Genomic DNA, 21,465 nt, shown 5'->3' on the forward strand with positions numbered 1-21,465 from the left:
GCGGTTTGGCTGCGGGTTATGGAGACTCCATAGCCAAATCGCCGCAGACACGGGGACAAAAGTTTTCACCGCCCGCAAAAACGGTGAAAAGATTTGTCCCCGCAGGCAAATGTACCCCCTTCTATGTACCGCTATTTACCTTGTCTTCACCGTGTGTCTTTGGTTCGGGACCGGGTGTCAGATTTTTTCCGGCAGCCATGTTTGTCTCCGCCATGTGGTCTGTCTCCTCCAACTCTCTACCCGACTTGCACGTTGCCGCATTGACTCCGCCCCCTAATATACAGGCTCTTAATTGGTCAGTTCTTTTTGCTCGATTGGATTCACTTTTCACTCATTTCACTGGGAGGAGCTGAAAGCCTGTAAACTTCGTCAGGTACAAGTAAGTGTTCTCCCCGGCTGATTTAGATGACCGCCCAGCTAATCCTGCTCCTTCCCGGGCTGACTCGCGCCGAAAATTTTGTTTGACGCCTGCCTTTTTTTGCCAGCATGCTTTTACTTGCTTCGGGCCTTCCTCGTTGCTGGATCCTGCCTACTTTCTGTTTCCGCGAAGGCAGGACCCGGCAGCGAGGAAGGCCCGAAGCAAGTAAAAGCAGCAAGGTGTAAGCTTCCCTCTGGGGCTCTATCATGTGCGTGCCGGCTTCCCTTCTCTTCTCCCCCCCCTCCCGGGACGCCACTTCTGGTTTCGGAAGGAAGAGAAGGGAAGCCAGCATGCACACAATAGAGCCCCGGAGGGAAGCTTACAACTTGCTGCTTTTACTTGCTTCGGGCCTTCCTCGCTGCCGGGTCCTGCCTTCGCGGAAACAGAAAGTAGGCAGGATCCAGCAACGAGGAAGGCCCGAAGCAAGTAAAAGCAGCAAGTGTAGTGGTATACCATTTGAGAAAAAAAAAACGCACGGACATCGGACCTGATTCTGCTTGCTCTTTTTAAAGCTCTGAGCCAAGCAACCTTGGTGCTTATTGTGGTCAGCCAGGAAGAATGAAATCAAAAAAGTTCAAGTTTAGTCAAGCTGTGATTTGAACTTTATAGGCTTTTTTCTTTTTCATCCTTTAACTGGCAGGCAGAAGAATGCTCCATTTATTAATCTTGCAAAGTCTGATACAGGAAAAGCTAGAAGTGCATCAGGATTTAAGGAGCTTGGGGTGTGCAAATCTACTTAATGCAGAGATTACAGTTAAACAAAATCACTTTTCTATTTCACTGCAGCTCTATGAGGTTCTTTTGCCCTTAGCTATAGTCAAATGATGGATGGGAATATGTTTATTTCATTTAAGTTAAGGGAAAACAATATTTTTTCTGAGTATCCTTTAAATAATGGTTCACAAATTAATTCAGCCTGTTTTAAGGCTGGGTTTTGTTTTTCACATTATTGCTTCTGTTTTTATAATCCTTAAAAAAAATAAGGGGCAATTCTCCAAGTGGGTTCTTCCTCGTAGGCACCCTGAGACTGTACAGGGAACACCTATTCTATAGCAGTGAATGGGCTCCCAGGTTCCATTACAGAATGGTAGCATATAGCCTTAGATTCAGGCACCTTACAGTTAAAGCAGCCATAGAGCTGACGTAACTAAGCATGTCCACTTGTGGGAGAAATTATTTTATTTTCAGTTTAGTGATCAAAATGTGTCTGTTTTGAGAATTTATATCTGCTGTCTATATTTTGCACGATGGCCCCCTTTTACTAAATCGCAATAGCGGTTTTTAGCGCAGGGAGCCTATGAGCATTGAAAGCAGTGCAGGGCATTCAGCGCATCTCCCTGTGCTAAAAACCGCTATTGCGATTTAGTAAAAGGGGAGGGGGTATATTTGTCTATTTTTGTATAGTTGTTCCTGAGGTGACATTGCATAAAATCATCTGCCTTGACCTCTTTGAAAACCTGCGGAATATATATGGAGTGGGGGAAGATTAGTGATAGAAAAATTGTATGAAAAATGACTATTTTCAATTTAGTGATCAAAATGTGTCAGTTTTGAGAATTTATATCAGTTATCTATATTTTGCATTATATTTGTCTATTTTTCTATAGTTGTTTCTGAAGTGACATTGCATATTTTAGTCATCTGTCTTGACCTCTTTGAAAAATGAAACAAATATTAATTAATATTTTCTCTGCATACAGTGTACTTTGTGTTTCTTTTAATTTTGTGGTTACCATAATGAATTAATATTATATACAGTAGTGTACATGAAAAATGAATGGAAGAAATTGCATTACAATTAGTACTATTTACTATTATGATGGGGATGGGGGTCAGGGGTATGCATTCCAGCTACCAGCACATCTTCAGAGAGGGCATTCTCTATTGCAGGAAGAAAGGAGAACTAGACTGAATCCAGAGATTGTGGCTGATTTGTTGTTCATCCACGGGTTAAAAAATAAGGACAATTAAAAGTACAGGTTGTGTTTTGTTTTTGTATAGTTAATTAAGTTGTAAAGTTGTAAAGAATGTTTCCTTTATACGTTAATAAAGATAAGTATATAAAATCATACCTGTTTGAGGCTTTTATGCATGCTGCGGTGATGGTGATGGGGCGGTGAATGGGATGGCAGTGGCGGTGACGGGGCGGTGAAAGGGATGGCGGTGACGGTGACGGGGCGGTGAAGGGAATGGCGGTGATGGGGCGGTGCAGAGGATAGTCGGCCGGGAACGGGGCAGTGACGGGGACAAATTTTTTCCCCGTGTCATTCTCTAATCCTAAGCTCTCATGGTAAGAAACCTCTCCCCTAATAGAAAGAAGACTTTTGTGGCTCACCAAGTTAATGCATCTCATCTATCCTCTCCAGCTCACCGGTTCAAATCCCACTGTTATCTTCACTAATTTTAACAGCTTCCTAATAGCTCTCATACTATTGGTAGGTGGACATTGCCATTTTCTATCAACGCATTTCCCTTTCCAGGCAAACTTATTTTCACCTTTCCATGGCTAGGATATCCTAAGCTCTCATGGTAAGAAACCTCTCCCCTTACAGAAATAAGCCACTTGTGGCTCACCAAGTTAAAGCGCCTTATTGCACCTCATCCATCCTATCCAGCCCTCCTGTTCATAATAGCAATTCAGTATAGGCGTTGTTCTTGCTGTGCTGTACCGGAGCATCTGAAGCACGGCTAAACGGCAGCAAATTTTGCTAGAATGGATGCCAGGAGACAACTCTACTTCTCCACTGAGGATGCCTATTTTGATGCTATCTGCATGCAGGCACTATGGGCCGGATTCTCTAAATGGTGCCATTGTCGGTGGCTGCCTTAAAAGCAGCTGCCAATCACGTGACAGCGCCATTTAGAGAATCGCACCTACAGCAAAGGTAGGCAGGAAATGTAGGCCAGGGTTTTCAAGGCCTACATTTTCACTGTCTACCTTTGACGTGAATCACACTTCTCTAAGTGCATTAAGGCACATAATGCCACTTCTGGCATTAGCTATGCCAATGGTGTTTTTTTAGGTGCTAGTAGGCACATTGAAAATCAGTTTAAAACCATTGTTTAAATGACATTTTTCACTTAGCTTAGGTGCCAGTAAGACGCATACCAGCGCCTAAAATACTGACACCTTTTTTAGAATATGGGCCTATAAGCATGTGTTCTATAAAATAGAAGACATGCATATAAGCCCATATTCTTTTTCAGAATAGGTGTAAATTTGTATGTGAGGATTTGTGTGTTATTGGGCCTGGACGTGGGAGCCTATTTAAAACAGATGCCTTGTTCTACAATTAGTCCCTGAATGGCCAATGTTATACATTTTTTAAAAAAGGGAGTGGTTTGCAGCAGGCTGAGAGCAGTTTATAAAGTTCTACTCTCAACATCAAAATTCAACCACTGAATGTACAACTTACCTATTCAGATGACAGCGGGTAAATAGCATTTCTAAACATCCATGTAAAATTATATGTGAACTTTCAACAGCAGCATTTATGCAGATAGTACATCTGTAAACACATGTCATTTTAAATAGGTATCTTTTATGATCCATGGCCCTTCCACTACATATTGGTTGTATTGCCCTATTACCATAGTCCTATCACTCAATCTTCATTTTGTTTGCTGCCCAAACCTTGTAAATGACAGTGAAACATTTTGAAACCTCCCAGTATAAATGATTGCTGAGTTACATGTGAGAGTATGTGTGTGGTTGTTCTTTCTTCATATTTGATGTGTTATTTTTCTGTTTGGCTAGGTGTTGGCTTCTCATAGCAGTACAGATATTAATCTAGAAGGAGAAGTTGGAAATAATGCAGTGATGATGACATGCTATCAAGACAATGCTGAAGCAATTGATATCCTGGTTGGTATATTTATTGCATTTCTGTGTACCTTATGTCCCTCTGCAGTGTTTCTATTTTTTTCTTTCAGTATTTTATATAGTGTATTGGCCTTGGTATGAGAGTACAGAAAGACCAATGTTATAAGGTGGCAATTCTATAATAGGGCACCCTTCTATTTTATAAAATAAATTAGACGCCTGCTTTCCTTTATAACATATGGTGTAGCCAGGCATATATGCACATATGCTGTTATACCACAGAGCTAGTCCAGGTATCTGTGTCCAAATGCTGGCTATACTTGCTTAACTCAGTGCTGTTTAAGGTATATGTGTAAGGGTCAGTCCTGCCCATCTGTCACATACTCACTGTGTAAAATATATCCATATTTGCAGAATAGCAATTAGTAGAAGACTGTACCTGCATACCCCAAGTCACATGGAAGTCAAGACCCTGTATGAAAACCTAGTGGAAACCAAGGTAATAAAACCTAACACTCACAATTCTCCTCCCCCTAGTTCACGGACAACCTCAGGAAAAAGAGAGAACTATGAAAAGCCAAAAGAAACCAGTACAAATCCAAAGATAAAAAGGCCAAAGCCTACTGGAAAAAACTTCTAGATGAGTACAAATTATCCATCCTTGATGCAAAAAAGCCTTACTATACTAATCTCCTACAGAAAGCTCCAAATAGATCAAGGAAGCTCTTCACACCGACAAAAAACTTGCTTACTATCTCACAAGGAAACCAATAAAAACCTACAAATCAACCTGGACAGTGAAACCTTCTCCATCTATTTCCAAGAAAAAATCAATCACATACGTGCAAATTTTGATTTGATATCTGAGAACCCAGCAAACATCCTGAATAATCCCTCCTTCTATGAAAGAGCCTGGAACAAAATCCTCAATCACATTGAACCAGCATCTTATTAGAACCTAGCAAAAACAATTGCAGTGCTATGACCCTCAGAATTCATCCTCGACCTGTGTATTCTGAATCTTCTGACTGCCACAAAATATGCCTTCAATGAATCAATCATACCTCTATCCTACTTCTCTGCAATAGGGAACAGTGCTGCAATGTTGGAAATCATAAATCATCAGGCCAATCTTTTAAAAAACAACAAACTTGTATCTGAATAAACCCATCAACTACAGACCAGTCTCCAACCTTCCCTTCATCTCCAAGATCCTTGAAAAGACCGTACTATCACAACTCCAAGCCTTTGTTGACAGACAGAATGCCCTCTCCCCATACCAGTCTGGCTTCAGAAAATTTCGTAGCACGGAAACAGTCCTGGTAGATATTATCGATGACTGCTGGATTATACTAGATAATGGAAATAATGGGTTACTGGTTCTTCTAGACTTCAGTGCCACCTTCAATACCATCAATCACCCCTGCCTCCTCGCCAGTCACAAATATTAGAATCATCGATTGAGCGCTCCGATGGTTCTCACCATTCCTGAGCCAAAGGACCCAAAGTTTCCTACTAAGATATACTGTATCGCGACCTAAACCAATAAAATATGGAGTACTACAGGGTGCTCTCCTGTCCCCTCTGCTCTTCAACCTCTATATCAGACTAGTGGTAGATTTCACCTTAAAATACCAGATAAAGATTCATTCGTTTATCAACAATTTACAACTGTTTCTATTGCTAGGTTCAAACCGAGACACCCAAATCTCCAAACTACACAACTGCCTCAGAAATAAATAGAAGGATATCCTTAAACAAGCTGTAACTAAACATGGTAAAAACTGAGCTCCTCTGGATACAGAGAGGTGACCCTGAACTTGCCCCCTGCCAATCTCTTGGGAATCAACCACCCTGACAGCCAAAGACAAAGTACTCAGCCTAGGGGTGATCCTTGATGGTGACCTTTCGCTTTCTGACCATATCTCCCAAGTAGTATCCACCTTGTTCTACTATCTCCTGCAACAACAGAAAATCAGATGGTACTTCTCAGAACCAGCTACTCTATGCCTTCGTCTTCTCCCGTATGGATTATTGCAATTCCTAAATGGGCTCACTGCAAAAAACCTCCATCAACTACAATGAGTACAAAATGTAGCCATCTGACTCCTGAAGAATCTCCACATATGAGACCTGATCACCTCGGAGTTGTACACTGCCCACTGGCTGCCTATCAACAAACGGCCTATAAACTCTTCTACAACATGGTAATGGCCTATATGGCTTCCAAACGTCCGCCCTACACCCTTAATTGACCGCTTCACTCGCAAGAAGAAAAGTAATTATGTGTGCCCTCAGGACGCACCCTCTGCCTTGAGAACGACCAAAAAAGATCTTACCCACAGTACCTACTGCGACTCTGGAACAAACCACTTACCTGCATAAGATTATTATAAGGTCTTCTGAACTTCAGGAAGGCAATAAAAATAATAATAATAACTTAATTTTTATATACCACAATACTATAACAGTTCTAAGCGGTTCACAATAAAAGAGACAACTGACAAGCAGCAAAGTTGCAAACAGCAATAGAGATAGAATACCGTAATTATGACGTTACAAATTCAAGGAGATAAGTCTTCTGAAGGATTAAAAGCTTTCAAAATAGTTTCACTCAATCAATCATTCATTTTACCAGCTTGAAATGAAAGGGTCCTATCCAGGTATCTCTTATAAAGACAGCCTTTCAATTTAGAAAAGGAAAACAAGTGAAATCTACAAGTGCATCTGAAATACTGCAATCCTCGAGTCCTGTTACTTCACAGGGCCAGGCATCTAAGGAACAGACTCTTTGTTCAATAAGCAAAAATCCTAAGATGGGTCTTTGGCTGACAGGACCCCAGACACAGTCTATGGCTTATGACTGCCATGCCCCAAATAGTCTTGTAAGTGTCTTTATTCAGTCAGGTAACCTAGTCTAGCCTCAGCCAGACCTCAGAATAAGACTAACAAGTATTCAGTAAAAGAAGTGGTCTTATCTCAACCAAGCAGAACATCTAGCTATTATAGTCAAGGCATACACTGGAATTACTTCTTCCTTCTCTCCTAGGCCTCCTTAATCCAGCTCTGGCCCTGTCTCTTATATTTCTTGGCAGCTGATTCCCTGAATCTATCCATCCTGAGTCACTTCCTCCTAGGGAGGAGCTACATAAGTCAAGTTGGCTATAGCAATGTGAAGGAATATTCTGCAGGGGGAGTGGTAACATTCCATAGACTCTTCACACCCAGACACTAAACTGTATTATTCCATTTCTCGTACTAGGGTAGACATGGTTAGGCATGGCTGTGCCATTGTAAATAGAATATCATCAGCATATAGCATTATTTTGGAGCATTCTTTTTCTGCCTTAATGTCCTTGTTCCTTTGAACATATGCTGTCATGGCCTCCAAAGTAAGGACAAATGGAAATGATAACATAGGATGGCCTTGTCAGGTACCTCTACCTAGTATAAAGTCTTGTGAGTAGCTTCCATTACTCTTTAATGGAGTTCTTGGTACAGTATACATTGCTTGTGGCCATCTACAATACCTGTCCCCAAAACCCATCGTGTATAGAGTTCCAAGCATAAAACCCCAATGTACTCTATGAAAAGTCTTCTCTGTATCTATTGCTAGAAGCAGAAAAGGCGATCCCATGCTCTTGGGCATGCCACATAAATCCAGCCTGATCCTCATGAATTAATGTTGATTTATGCTGGGAGTTTTAAATCTATTAACAAGATTGGCTGGTATGATCCACAACATGTGGGGTCTAATCCAGGTTTGGGAACTACTGTTATTCCTGCTGTGAGCATATATTTCCCAAACTCCCTCTTTTCCAGGAGTCCATAAGCCATTATTAAGATGGACTTGAGGAAATCTACTACTTATTTGTAGGATAAGTAGCATAAAATCTGTTTTAATTTTTTTGAATTTTGCCAGGTACTTGGATCTGGATTAGCCGTTGTTGGAAACAGTATACTTGGCTTGATGGACCTTTTGTCTTTCCCAGTATGCCAATGCTTATGTTCTAATGAAAATCAGACTGCTCTGTGGCTCTAGAGGAAAACCTGGAGTTAAACATTTCAATAACAAAAAGTCTCTAGGCACCATGCAAGTTTTTTTTTTTTTTTTTTTCTATTTGAGTCCAAAAATTGGTTCTGGAATAATATTCATAAGACCATCCTTAATATTACTAAACTATTTTCTTTTTTTCCCAATATTGAACTGGCTTCTACATGACATATTTCTTTTCTTGTTTGGTCTGTTTCATGGGACACTCCCAATTAGGGACAAAACAAAATAAAAAACAAAACATGTTTTTCAATTTTATGTTATGGTATAGGATTGCTAATCAAGAACATAAGAATTGCCGCTGCTGGGTCAGACCAGCCCAGCCCAGCAGTCTGCTCATGCGGCGGCCCTTAGGTCAAAGACCAGTGCCATATTTGAGTCTAGCCTTACCTGCATACGTTCTAGTTCAGCAGGAACTTGTTTAACCTTGTCTTGAATCCCTATAACAGCCTCTGGAAGAGCGTTCCAGATTACTACCACTCTCTGGGTGAAGAAGAACTTCATTATATTTGTATGAAATCTATCCCCTTTTAACTTTAGAGAGTACCCTCTCGTTCTCTTTACCTTGGAGAGGGTGAACAATCTCTCTTTCTCTACAAAGTCTATTCCCTTAATTATCTTGAATGTTTCAATCATGTCCCTTCTCAGTCTCCTCTTTTTAAGTAAGAAGAGGCCCAGTTTCTCTAGCCTCTAATTGTACGGCAACTCCTCCAGTCTCTTAACCATTTTTGTTGCTCTTCTCTGGACCCTTTCGAGTAGTACTATGTCCTTTTTCATGTACGGCGACCAGTGCTGGACGCAGTATTCCAGGTGGGGGCGCACCATGGCCCGGTACAGCGGCATGATAACCTTCTCTGATCTGTTTGTGATCCCCTTCCTAATCATTCCTAAATTTCTATTTGCCCTTTTTGACACCACCGCGCATTGCGCAAACTGCTTCATTGACTTGTGTACAAGTACTCCCAAACTTCTTTCCTGGGAGCTCTCTCTGAGTACAGCACCTGACATCCTGTATTCGTGCACATGATTTTTGTTACCGGCATGCATCACCTTGCTTTTATCCACGATGAACCTCATTTGCCATTTCACGGCCCATTTCTTCAGCATGTTTATGTCTCGTAGGTTTTTGTAATCCTTCTGTGTCCTCACTACTCTGAATAACTTTATATCTCTCATCGTCACCCCACTTAGAGCATCGAGTCATATCACACATTTTGCTTGTAAATAGAAAAAAGCACCAAGGGCCTCAGAGGTGGGAATAGTGAAGGTATACTTTATTCAGTGGCCTGACACAGACTATGTTTCAGCACAAATTGCCTGCATCAGGGATCCATACTGCTTAACTTCTTCACTTAACCAGACAAAACTACGAATGCCAAAAGGGTCCTGAGATTTCCAATGTTCACTTACTGAAACAAAAAAGCATGAGCATATTTCTTCTTGTCTGATGGTCTAACTTCTCTCGTGAACTAGTTCTTGGAGCAGGAATAGGCTGGCTTCCTATTCTCCTTCCAAGTATGTATCCAGTGTGGCTTCACATTATGCATGAACATGGCCTACAGTATTTGCCATATTTTCTAAAAGCATAATTAATGTTCAAACACTCATTAATTATTATTATTATTTTTTTATTTTGTAGCTGAGACATGGAGCAAAGCTATGCAAAAGAAACAAAATGGGATGTTACCCTATTCATTTGGCTGCATACTGTGGTGCAACAAAGTGTTTGGAAGTCATTTTAAAAAAAGGTTAATATAATTAGAATAAATGATTTTGGTATTTAATACATAATTCTAGAAAACTTCTATACTGTAAACTCATAATTCTATGTCCTTCAGGTGAAGAGATCGGCAATCCTATCGAGGACCACATCAATTTTACCAATAATGGAAAGTGCAGTCCTCTACACCTGGCGGTCCAGAATGGAAGTCTGGAAATTGTTAGAAAGTGTATTGCCTTCGGAGCAAAGATTGATCTAAAACAGGTAGTTAATAATAATAATAATAATAATAATAACTTTATTCTTGTATACCGCCATACCCAGCGAGTTCTAGGCGGTTTACATCAATTAACAAATGATCTGCATTGACAATCTTATTTACAACAAGTTACAAGCAGATTTACAACAAATTACAATCAGATTTACGATAGATTACAACAATTTACAGCAGTCAGCGAGGAAGTTACAGCAGTTTACAGTAGTCTGCAATGAAGGGAAAATGTACAGCAATTTAACAGAAATTGCAGCTTTGATCGAACTAGACAAGGGAAGTAGAGAGTGGGACAAGGGAGGATCTGGTGAGGGCGATAGGGGGAGGGGTGGGGCCGGTGTTATGTGGGGTGAAAGGATTAATGTTTGCTGAATAGGTAAGTTTTTAGTAGTTTTCTGAAGGCAAGGTAAGTGGGGGCCTCGAGTATCATCTGGGCTAGCCATGGGTTCAACTTGGCTGCTTGGAAGGCGAAAGTTCTATCGAGGAATCTTTTGAGAAGACAGTGTTTTGGCGAAGGGAAGGCGAACAGTTGAATTGTTGAGTTGTAAGTGTTGCTTCAAAGTACGTTTATTTAAAGGATTGTGAGTCATTATCTTATTTTTTTTTTTAAAGTAGTCTAGCATCAGCTCTAATTGACAACAAAATACACTCCAAAACTTACTGCCACAACCTGAACTCAACACAACAATAAGGCAGAAATAGTCGAAAAAGGGTTCACAAAGGGGGCGCTCAGGAACCAAAACTGTGCACACCACGCAAACCGCATGAGAGCTAACAAGATAATATAAAGTGTTAAGGGTGCTCGCAGTGTGAGCGAGCAGTAACAGGCCATTTGGCTACGTTACATTGATGACATATTTTTGATATGGACTGATACTGCCACCAAGTTCGCTGAATTTCTTATCTGGCTTAATGCGCTAGATTGTCATCTGAAATTCACCGCGTGTGTCAATCTTCCCAGTGTCACATACTTGGACACGGTGGTCACTAAAGCTGATGGTCAACTCGCCACCACGGTCTTTAGGAAACCTTCCTGTGGAGCAATTTCTCAGGATTCGTCGCATTTGTTCCACGTTGCCTGAGTTTAAGGCGCAAGCTAAGCTGTTGACCCAACGCTTCAAGGCTCGTGGGTATCCTGAGTGGACCATCAAGCGTGCATATCGTAGAGCCTTCTATGCCAACCCTGAGCTTTTGTTGAACCCGGTTGTTAAAGCCCCTATGGACCAGCAAGTGTGTGTGATCTCTTTTTCCAGTCAAGCTCACCAAATTGCTGAGATCATTAAAAAGCACTGGCATGTGTTAGTTAGACCATCATGCAGTGTTCAAGGAAGCCCTATGCATAGCTTTCTCTCGTCCCAGGAATTTAAAGGACCTATTGTCTACTAAAAGTCGGGCTCGCTCTGGGGGCAGTCATGGACCCTGTGGCCATTGTGAAATGTGCAGCCGGTCCCTGACTATTTCATGCTGGCAACACCCAAGTACCCAACGTGTTTATCAACTCAGGGCTCACACCTCATGTGATTCGGAATGGGTGATTTACATCGTCATCTGCCCTTGTGAACTAATCTACGTCGGACATACCACCAGAAAGATCAGAACCAGGCTTCAGGAACACAAGAGCTGGATTCATACTGTCACCCTTTCTGCTCCCCTTGTACCTCATTGTGTGGAACACGAACACAAGTTTGCTGATCTGTCATGGTTTGTCCTTGAGCAAGTACCTAGGGACTTCAGGGGTGACAGACAAGCCCATTTGAATCTTTGTGAACAGTATTGGATCTTCCACTTACAGTCTGTCTTGCCTAATGGACTTAATGAGAGTGTCGAATGGCACACTATCATTTAGTTTCCGTTCATTTTTTATCTTTATTTTTTGTATTTTGCATTTCACCTCTGTTTTCATTATGGAATGACTGGTGCTGTTGTGTGATTGGTGTATGTGTGTATGACGTGGCTTGTTGTCTGCTCTTTAGCGCGGGTGCGTTGCTCATCGGTCGCCCCGCCCTCCAGCTGCCCTCACTCTTTTTCGTCGGGTTCATGGGTTCCTGAAGAAGGGTTCTTCCCCAAAACCAGCTTAGTTGAACCTGTTTTCCGGACGCGTTTCATTTTGAGTCTCAGAGATGAGTTCCCGCTTCACTTTTCAGTTAAGTTACCTTTTTTTGATTTTTTGATTTTGCGCTGTAGTTTTGGCTAGTAGGGTTCATTCAGGGGCCGCTCAGGTCTCACCTGTTATTCATTCAGTTAATTTACTTGCTTTTGATTCGTGAATGTTTTCACTTGATTTATTGCACGCCAAGGGTGCTCAGTGATGGTGTGCGGGTGGGGGTATATTACCTCTACCTGAGTTATGAAGTATTGGAGCTAGTCTCCTGTTACTGCTCGCTCACACTGAGAGCACCCTTAACACTTTATATTATCTTGTTAGCTCTCACGCGGTTTGCGTGGTGTGCACAGTTTTGGTTCCTAAGCGCCCCCTTTGTGAACCCTTTTTCGACTATTTCTGCCAGCTCTAATTGAGGCATCGTCTCTGTAGTCAACAGTATAAAAGTGTAGGTCATATTTATATAAATTAACAAATAATGCTTTGTAACAATAAAGCCTTTGAATGGAAATCGTTATAGTGGAAATTAAATATATTTAAAACAGTTTCAGATTCTGTGGCTTTTTGCAGGGGTCCTGCCATTTGAGTACCAGCATCTTTTTTTTTTTTTTTTTTGCTAGAAAAAAGCATGCTATATATATCTGCCCTAATGCTTATAACGTGTTTTGTTTTGTTAATTTTTCCATGGGGTATGAGTGAATTGCAGAAAACACTAATTTGATTTAAGCTTCTGGTTTGTGTTTATAATGTGCAGAATGACAATGCCACATCACTTCATTTTGCTGCCACGCAGGGAGCAACTGAGATTGTCAAATTAATGGTGGCTTCTTACACCAGTGATAAATCTATTGTTAACCTTCAGGATGGGAATAATGAGACCCCACTTCACAAGTAAGAATTAATCCTCCAATTAATTCTTTTCTGTTTATGGTTGTCAAGTAGCAGAAGGGTCCTTTTACTTAATGTATGAAACATGACATGTTGTGACTATTTATTTATTTATTTCATTTTTTTTAATTTTTTTTAATTTTTAGTATTATAGCCTAAGTGTTGCCTGAGTTGAGTCTCTTTTATTTGAAAGGAAGCTCTGAAATGAGAGGGCATAGAATGAAGTTAAGAGGTGATAGGCTCCGGAGTAATATAAGGAAATCTTTTTTTTTTACAGAATGGTAGATGTGTGGCACAGTCTCCCAGAGGAAGTGGTGGAGACAGAGACTGTGTGTGAATTCAAGAAAGCGTGTGATAGGCAGGTGGGATTTCTTAGAGAGAGAAAGAGATAATGGTTACTGCGGATGGGCAAACTAGGTGGGCCATTTGTCCTTTATCTGCCATCATGTTTCTATGTTTAAGTGGTTTATATTCAGGAACTCAAGCATTTTTTCCTATCTGTCCTGTTGGGCTCACACTCTACCTAATGTACTTGGGGCAATGGGAAATTAAGTGACTGGCTCAGGGTCACAAGGAGCAGCATGGGATTTGAATCCACAACCTCAGGGTGCTGGGCTTCTATAAAATTCAGGGATTAGGAGGTATAAAAAGTAGGCACAGAGAATGCTTACATGTCATGTTCAGGGGAGGAGTTTGGGTGGAGAGTATCAGTCAAGATATAGAATATTTGATATGTGCATTTTCTAAGCAGGTGTAAATTTGTGATAAGCATTTATTCATGATTGATCGAATACACACAGAGATGTGATGATCTGCAAGTACTTGTACAGGTAGAAAACTTGGAGTAGACCAGTAGTACCAGAAAAGTTACACTTTATTAAACAATCCAGTAAATCAAAACCTGATGTGTCCACGTTTTGCCTTTGAGGCTGTGACATGGGCTGATGCTAGGAGGGTAGATGCTAGGGTCCAACCACAACTGTTTCATGTTAAAGATTTTTTTTCCCCCAGAGATTTGCGGGGCATAAGAAAGAGTAGAGTCTAAGATCACACCAAGGATTTTGGATGAGCTTTGCATGCTGAATGTGGTTCCAGATAGAAGGCTAATGGAATTAGGGACTGCTTGATGGGAGGTATGGAACCAAGTTAAGTTAGTCTTGGCAGTGTTTAGTTTGAGCTTGTTGTTTGCCCAGGTAGAGATTTTGTTTATTCCTCTTGAGATTGATTCTGCGATGTTCGTGGTGGCAGGATCAATATGCAGCAATAGGAAGATGCCAGGATGTTCTCCATTTGTGACTCAAGAGGTTTGGATTGTCAATTGTCTGACCTTTTTTTTTTTTTTTTTTAGAAGTCATCAGAATATTGCCTGAATTTCAGATGGTTAATATGTCTGGACATTTTTTCTGCGTTTCAGACCTCTTTCTGCAGTACTCTTTATATTTAAATAGACTGATGAGGATATTGGGAGTGCAAGGAGTCGTAGTTCTCTGTATTTAAGCGCTGGTAGGCATCCAAGTGTTAAGAGCCTGGAATGTAGGCCAGGGTTTTCCACGCCTGTTCTGCACCCCTAATCATGCTTACCTTATAGGTAGTCTGGGGTAGGCACCACAGTGAGTTCCATATATAGCTCATGATTGCAGTGGCATACCTAGGGGGGGCGGGGGGGCGGGCCGCCCCGGGTACCAGCCCTAATGGGGTGTTCCCGGCCTTGCCGTTCAGTCCCCCGCCACCCCCGAAGGACCGCTCGCCCCACTGACCTTCCTGCACCACCTGTGAAGCAGCCCGCAGCAGGATCGCGAAGTCAGCGTCAGCATCCCTGCGCTGCTTCCTGCGCCGCGATCCCGCCCCTCCTCTGACGTCAGAGGAGGGGCGGGACCGTGGCGCAGGAAGCAGCGCAGGGATCGCTGACGCTGACTTCGCGATCCTGCTGCGGCTGCTTCATAGGTGGTGCGGGGAGGCCAGGGGGGCGAGCGGTGTCGGGGTGGGTCGGGGCATCAGGCCTTCAGGGTGGGGCGGGCGGGCAGGCAAGCAGGCTTTCAAGGGGGAGGGGGTGACAGGCAGGCAGGCCTTCAAGGGGGGACAGGCCTTCAAGGGGTGCAGGCCTTCAAGGGGGGCAGGCAGGCCTTCAGGGGGGTGCAGGCCTTTGGGGGGGGTGTAGGCCTTTGGGGGGGTGCAGACCTTCAAGGGGGTGCAGGCCTTCAAGGGGGGCAGGCAGGCCTTCAGGGGGGTGCAGGCCTTCGGGGGGGGGTGTAGGCCTTTGGGGGGGTGCAGACCTTCAAGGGGGTGCAGGCCTTCAAGGGGGGGAACAGGCCTTCAAGGGGGGAAAGGCAGGCAGGCCTTCAAGGGGGGGACAGGCCTACAAGGGGAGGGGGACAGGCCTACAAGGGGGGGGACAGGCCTACAAGGGGGGGGGACAGGCCTTCAAGGGGGGGTGCAGGCCTTCAAGGGGGGTGCAGGCCTTCAAGGGGGAGACAGGCCTTCAAGGGGGGGAAAGGCAGGCAGGCAGGCCTTAAAGGGGGGACAGGCCTACAAGGGGGGGACAGGCCTACAAGGGGGTGGGACAGGCCTTCAAGGGGGGGACAGGCCTTCGGGGGGGTGCAGACCTTCAAGGGAGTGCAGGCCTTCGGGGGGGGGGGGTGCAGTCCTTCAAGGGGGTGCAGACCTTCAAGGGGGGGACAGGCAGGCAGGCCTTCAAGGGGGGGACAGGCCTACAAGGGGAAGGGACAGGCCTTCAAGGGGGGGTGCAGGCCTTCAAGGTGGGACAGGCAGACCTTTAAGGGGGGACAGGCCTTTGGGGGGGGACCATGATTTAGAAGTACACGGAGGGAAGGGGGTGTTCAAAGAGACATGCATATGCCAAACTTTGGGGGGGGGGGAAGAAATAATGGGTCTGAAAATAGAGGAGAGGGAGAGAGATGATGGACCATGGGATTTAGGGAGGGAAGGAACAGAAAGGGAGAGAAATTGGACACAAGGGATGGTGTGGAGGAGGGATAGAGATACTGGATAGGAGGGTAATTAGGAAAAGAAACGGAGAGATGGTGGACTCTGGGATGGTGGGGAAGGAGGGAGAGATGCCGGATGAAAGGGTATTTAAGAAAAGGTGGATCTGTGGAGGGAGATGAAAAAAAGGAAAGATACCAGACTTCCTGGGAAGGGAAGGGAAATGGAAAGGGAGGACAGAGTTGGCAGATGGATGGTTAGCATGCAGAAAGAAGGAGACCCTGGCAAGCAAGTTATCAGAAGAAAACCAGAGCCTTGGACCAACAAGATTTGAAATATAACCAGACAACAAAAGGTAGAAAAATTAATTTTATTTTCTGTTTTGTGATTATAACATGTCAGATTTGAAATGTGTATCCTGCCAGAACTGGTGTTGGACTGCAAACGTGAGCTAGGATTTAACAGAAAGAGGAAAAGTCCTTTTTGTTTCTTTATTTTATTTACACCACAGCGCCAGTGTGGTTAGGAGAAGCCAAAGGGGGTGAAAAAGCTATAAAACCCACCAGGAGTTTTGAAAAAAATCACCCAACTGGGCAGGAAAATCGAATTGAAAAACCAATTCAATAGGGCTGAATCGAATCAAAATTTTTTTTTCCTGTATCTGGCAGCATTAGTTTGCGCTACTGTCTTAGACTTTAGGACCTGGGATTGGGGAGAGATGGCATCCTCAGTACTTTATAATGCAAGTGAAACGAGGATTTGGTCAGACTTTTGAAGGGTCTGCAGAAAAAAAATATTGTATAGGCCGGGGACATGAGACAGCAGGAAATGGGAACTTTTCTTCCTTCTATTTTTGTGAATGGAAAGGCTGAGGATGTCAGAGAGGTCAGTTAAAATATGTGCTTTATAAGAAAATATAATAATGTGTTTTATAAAGTTTATAGCATAGCTGGCCTACCCAGTGAGGTGTTCCTAGTGGTGATGGTGGCAGCGTGTCAATGTGTTGAGAGGAAGAGGTGGTCTGGGAAATTCTGCTGAGCAAACTCCGGGCCCATTTCCACCCCCCAGTTAGTCCACTCCACTCAACTGATTCACACACTGAGTGGGTCTTTGGGTGTTGTTTTGGGATCTCTTCCAGTGGTTTATCTCCTTCTGGTCCAAGGAAGGAAACTTTGTTATCCTTAGCATTGACCTACAGAATATGTTTGTAACAGCGCTGCTTGTGTGGCATTAGGCTATGTAGTGATCGAAAGAAAAAAACAGACCTTTGCACATTTTTGCACTATATGGTGGGTGTATGAGGAGATTCACATTTCCTGCACAGCTAAGTCCATGTGAAGTTACCTTGTGCTGTATTTGACATCTAGCAAGGTCTCTGTTTGAAAGGAAAGATCTAAACTTAAAAATGAAGTGGCCAGAAGTTATGGTAAAAGCAGATAGTGTAGCTGGTTTTAAGAAAGATTTGGACAAATTCCTGGAGGAAAAGTCCATAATCTGTTATTAAGACATGGGGGAAGTGTCTGCTTGCCCTGGATCGGTAGCATGGAATGTTGCTACTCTTTGGGTTTTGACCAGGTATTAGTGTCCTGGATTGGCTACCATGAGAATGGGCTACTGGGCATGATGGACCATTGGTCTGACCCAGTTAGGCTATTCTTATGTTATGTTCTCATCTGTAGGGGCCTTTGTTTTCACTTCTTATTTTAATGTATTTTTTTTCTGGGAACTTATCAGTGTTTTTTTATAATGGGAACAAAAATGGAAGAGAATTAATGTGTGTGGAATGGGGGGTAACTAATTTCTTCAGCTAAATAATTCAATCCACTTCAAACAGACATAGGAGAACTTGTGCACCATTCACACACCCTCCAACCAAAAACGTCAAAAGAAAAAAAACTGTTCGACAACCTCCTAGCCATTCGAGCTGCAACACTCGACCCCCAACTCTACAACCAATTGATATCAACCACAGACTGCAAAACCTTCAAAAAGAAATAAAAACCCTTCTATTCAAAAAACACATAAAACCGAACTAACACAATCAGAACTGTCCCAAGCATCACCTGCAACTACTCCATATGTACTTCTAATGTCATGACAATTTAGACATAATTTATGTTATGTTATGTTTGGAATAATGGTTACATATATGAGGTTCAATAAAAGAAAATTTTCACTGCCTGTTTCTATTCTGACCATTTATTCCATTTCATGGTTATTGCAAAAAAAAAAAAAAAAAAATTTTTTTACATGGGGGGGGGGGGGGTGTCAAAAAATGATGGGCCCCGGGTGCCACATACCCTAGGTACGCCACTGCATGATTGGCAGTTTAATAGAGGGGTTCCTGCTTCTGTCTGATGATCCCTGCCCCATTTTTTTCCTTTGTATGTATGGCATGTGATTTTTGGTTATTGTGTTTACACAATAGTGCGTAGAGGATTTTGAGGGTTTCTAAATTTATAAAATAGGCACCTTTTTGGAGTATTCACCTAGGCGCCCCGTTTTAAAGTTACTCCCTGCAAGTCAAATTATGTTTTCTTTTATGACTATACATGTAGTATAATCTGATTTAATATCACTGTTCTTAATTTCTGAAATTTTTCTTCAACATATTTTCAGAAAACTGAACACTTTGGGCTCCTTTTACTAAGGTGCACTAGCGTTTTTAGCGCACGCACAAAATTACCGCACGCTAAACCACACGATACGCTTCTAGAATAATGCCAGCTCAATGCTGGTGTTAATGTCTAGCGTGCGCTATTCCGTGTGTTAAGACCCAAACACACCTTAGTAAAAGGAGCCCTTTGTCATAAGGTTGTTCCCTTGTAATATAGCATTTTATAAAGATACTGTTTTTGGTTTGTTATAGGTCTGCATTGTTTGATCACTGTGAACTGGCAGAATATTTGATTTCGATGGTAAATATTTAAATTCATCTATTAAATTGTTCACATGGGTTGAAAACCTGTACTTAAGAAGTTTATTGCCAAGTAAACAGTTAACATTTCTTTTTAATTTCCTGAATTTCAGGTTTATGAATCACCAGAAACAGGAAATATCTTTCTTCAAATCATTTACAGTAAATTAAATGTTGTTATTGCAGTAACCCAAAACTGCTTTGATGGATGGAGATGAGAAAAGGCACAATATGTTAGGTTTAAATTATTCACGCCCCTTATGCATATAAACTACCAGTATATTTCCTCATATGCATCCATGTTATTGTTGTTGTCAGAGCCTCAGGAACACCATTTAAAGCTCAGGATATTTTTTTTTAAATTATTATTTATTTAATTTTATAAATATACATTCATACAGTATGTATATAGGAAATAAAGCTCAAGATCTTCATCGCTTTAAGATTTAGGTGTTTGCTCTTCATCGGCTCATATCTTATTAAACTTATTATTTCTTTAATTTAACCTTATAGCAGTGGCATACCAAGAGGGGGGCAGTCCGCCCCAGGTGCAAGGCCCGAGGGGGTGTTCAGCTGGCCACTTACCAGGGAATAGGCTGCTGCTGGGGAAAGAAAGTAGCCGGTGCCGAATTCTCCCTCCCTGCTGCTTCTCTTCCCCTAGCCGAGCAACTCTAGCCATCCGACGTCAATTCTGATGTCGGAGAGGACGTTCTGGGCCAGCCAATCGCTGCCTGGCTGGCCCGGAATGTCCTCTCCGACGTTAGAATTGACATCTGGCAGCCAGAGTTGGTCGGACTGCGGGAAAAGAAGGAGGGCGAATTCGGCGCCGGCCTGTTTCCGATGGCCAGTGGCAGCCTTTCCCCGGTGGTGGTGGCAGCATGGTGGTGGTAGCGGCGGTGGCATGGGGGAGGGAAGGGAGAAAGAAAGAAAGAAAGGGGGGGGAGCCAGGGAGCCAGAAAGAAAGCAAGGGGGGGGCAGGGAGCCAGAAAGAAAGAAAGGGGGCAGGGTGAAAGAAAGAAAAAAATGGGGCATGGGGAAAAAGAGAGAAAGACAGACATAGAGAAAGAAAGGGGGCATGGAGAGAGAAAGAAAGAAGGGGGCAGGGTGAAAGAAAGAAATGGGGCACGGAGAGAGAGAGAAAGACAGACATACAGAAAGAAAGGGGGATGGAGAGAGAAAGAAAGAAAGAAGGGGACAGGATGAAACAAAGAAAAAGTTGGGGGAGGGAATGAAGTCTGGAGGAGAGGAAGCATACAGGAGGCTGAAAGAAGGGAAGAAATATTGGATGCACAGTCAGAAGACTAAAGTGCAACCAGAGACTGATGAAATTACCAAACATAAAGGTAGGAAAAATGATTTTATTTTCAATTTAGTGATCAAAATGTGTCCGTTTTGAGAATTTATATATGCTGTCTATATTTTGCGCTATGGGCCCCTTTTACTAAACTGCAATAGCAGTTTTTAGCACAGGGAGCGTCGAGAGCAGCATGGGGCATTCAGCGCAGCTCCCTGCGCTAAAAAACGCTATTGTGGTTTAATAAAAAGGGAGGGGATATATTTGTCTATTTTTGTATAGTTGTTACTGAGGTGACATTGCATAAAGTCATCTGCCTTGACCTCTTTGAAAACCCACGGAATATAAATGATAATTAACATTTTCTCTGCGTACAATGTGCTTTGTGTTTTTAAAATTTTATTGTTGGTAAATCATTTTGACTTGGCCACGAAGGTAACGGGGAGGGAGGGAGAGGAGCTGCTGAAAGACATCTAGTAATCCTTGCAGGCTTGACTGCAGGGAATTATTTTTGTAAAATCATGTTTTGTTATGTGACTGCCATTATTTAGACTTTAATTTCTATGAATGAATAGAATGAAAATGATATAAAATTACTTGCTTGTTTTTATGTGCATGCGCTGAAGGAAAGTGGAGAGAGAGTGGACTGAGGATGCTGAAGGGAAATGGGGAAGAGAGAGTGGGGAGAAGACGCTGATTTATAAATTGACAATTGTACAGAATATTGTTTCTTTTTATACTTTAATATAATAAGTTCAATATAAAACAATTCAAGGCTTGTGTAGATGGAATCACGTGGTTTGTGGGGATGAGGACCCAGCTTACGGGGATTAGTCCAATAAAATGGTATTTTCATATTTCTCATTATTTGTTTTATTTTTATTTGTTAATTTGTAAAGTGGTGATTGTTATATATCAGTTTTTCAAATTTACATCTACTGTCTTTATATTTTGCACAGTATTAGAGTACATGTATTACTGTTTTTGTGGTGTTGTGGTGTTGCATTGTATGCAGAGTCTGGTTTCTTGGCAGTTC

The 21,465-nt window shown here is 42.4% G+C and overlaps 1 protein-coding gene across 1 annotated transcript in view; it reads left to right on the plus strand.

Moving 5' to 3' along the window:
* Window positions 1-21,465, plus strand: part of TRPA1 (transient receptor potential cation channel subfamily A member 1) — a 199,799-nt gene that overhangs the window by 47,777 nt on the left and 130,557 nt on the right. Inside the window, exons 5-9 of the mRNA XM_033929784.1 lie at window positions 4,176-4,283; window positions 9,935-10,043; window positions 10,134-10,279; window positions 13,142-13,278; window positions 19,088-19,136. Of these exons, the coding sequence (XP_033785675.1) occupies window positions 4,176-4,283; window positions 9,935-10,043; window positions 10,134-10,279; window positions 13,142-13,278; window positions 19,088-19,136 (549 nt within the window). The remainder of the gene's footprint in view (window positions 1-4,175; window positions 4,284-9,934; window positions 10,044-10,133; window positions 10,280-13,141; window positions 13,279-19,087; window positions 19,137-21,465) is intronic.

The sequence above is a fragment of the Geotrypetes seraphini genome, chromosome 2 (genome assembly GCF_902459505.1).
Source record: "Geotrypetes seraphini chromosome 2, aGeoSer1.1, whole genome shotgun sequence".
NCBI classification, from domain to species: Eukaryota; Metazoa; Chordata; class Amphibia; order Gymnophiona; family Dermophiidae; genus Geotrypetes; species Geotrypetes seraphini.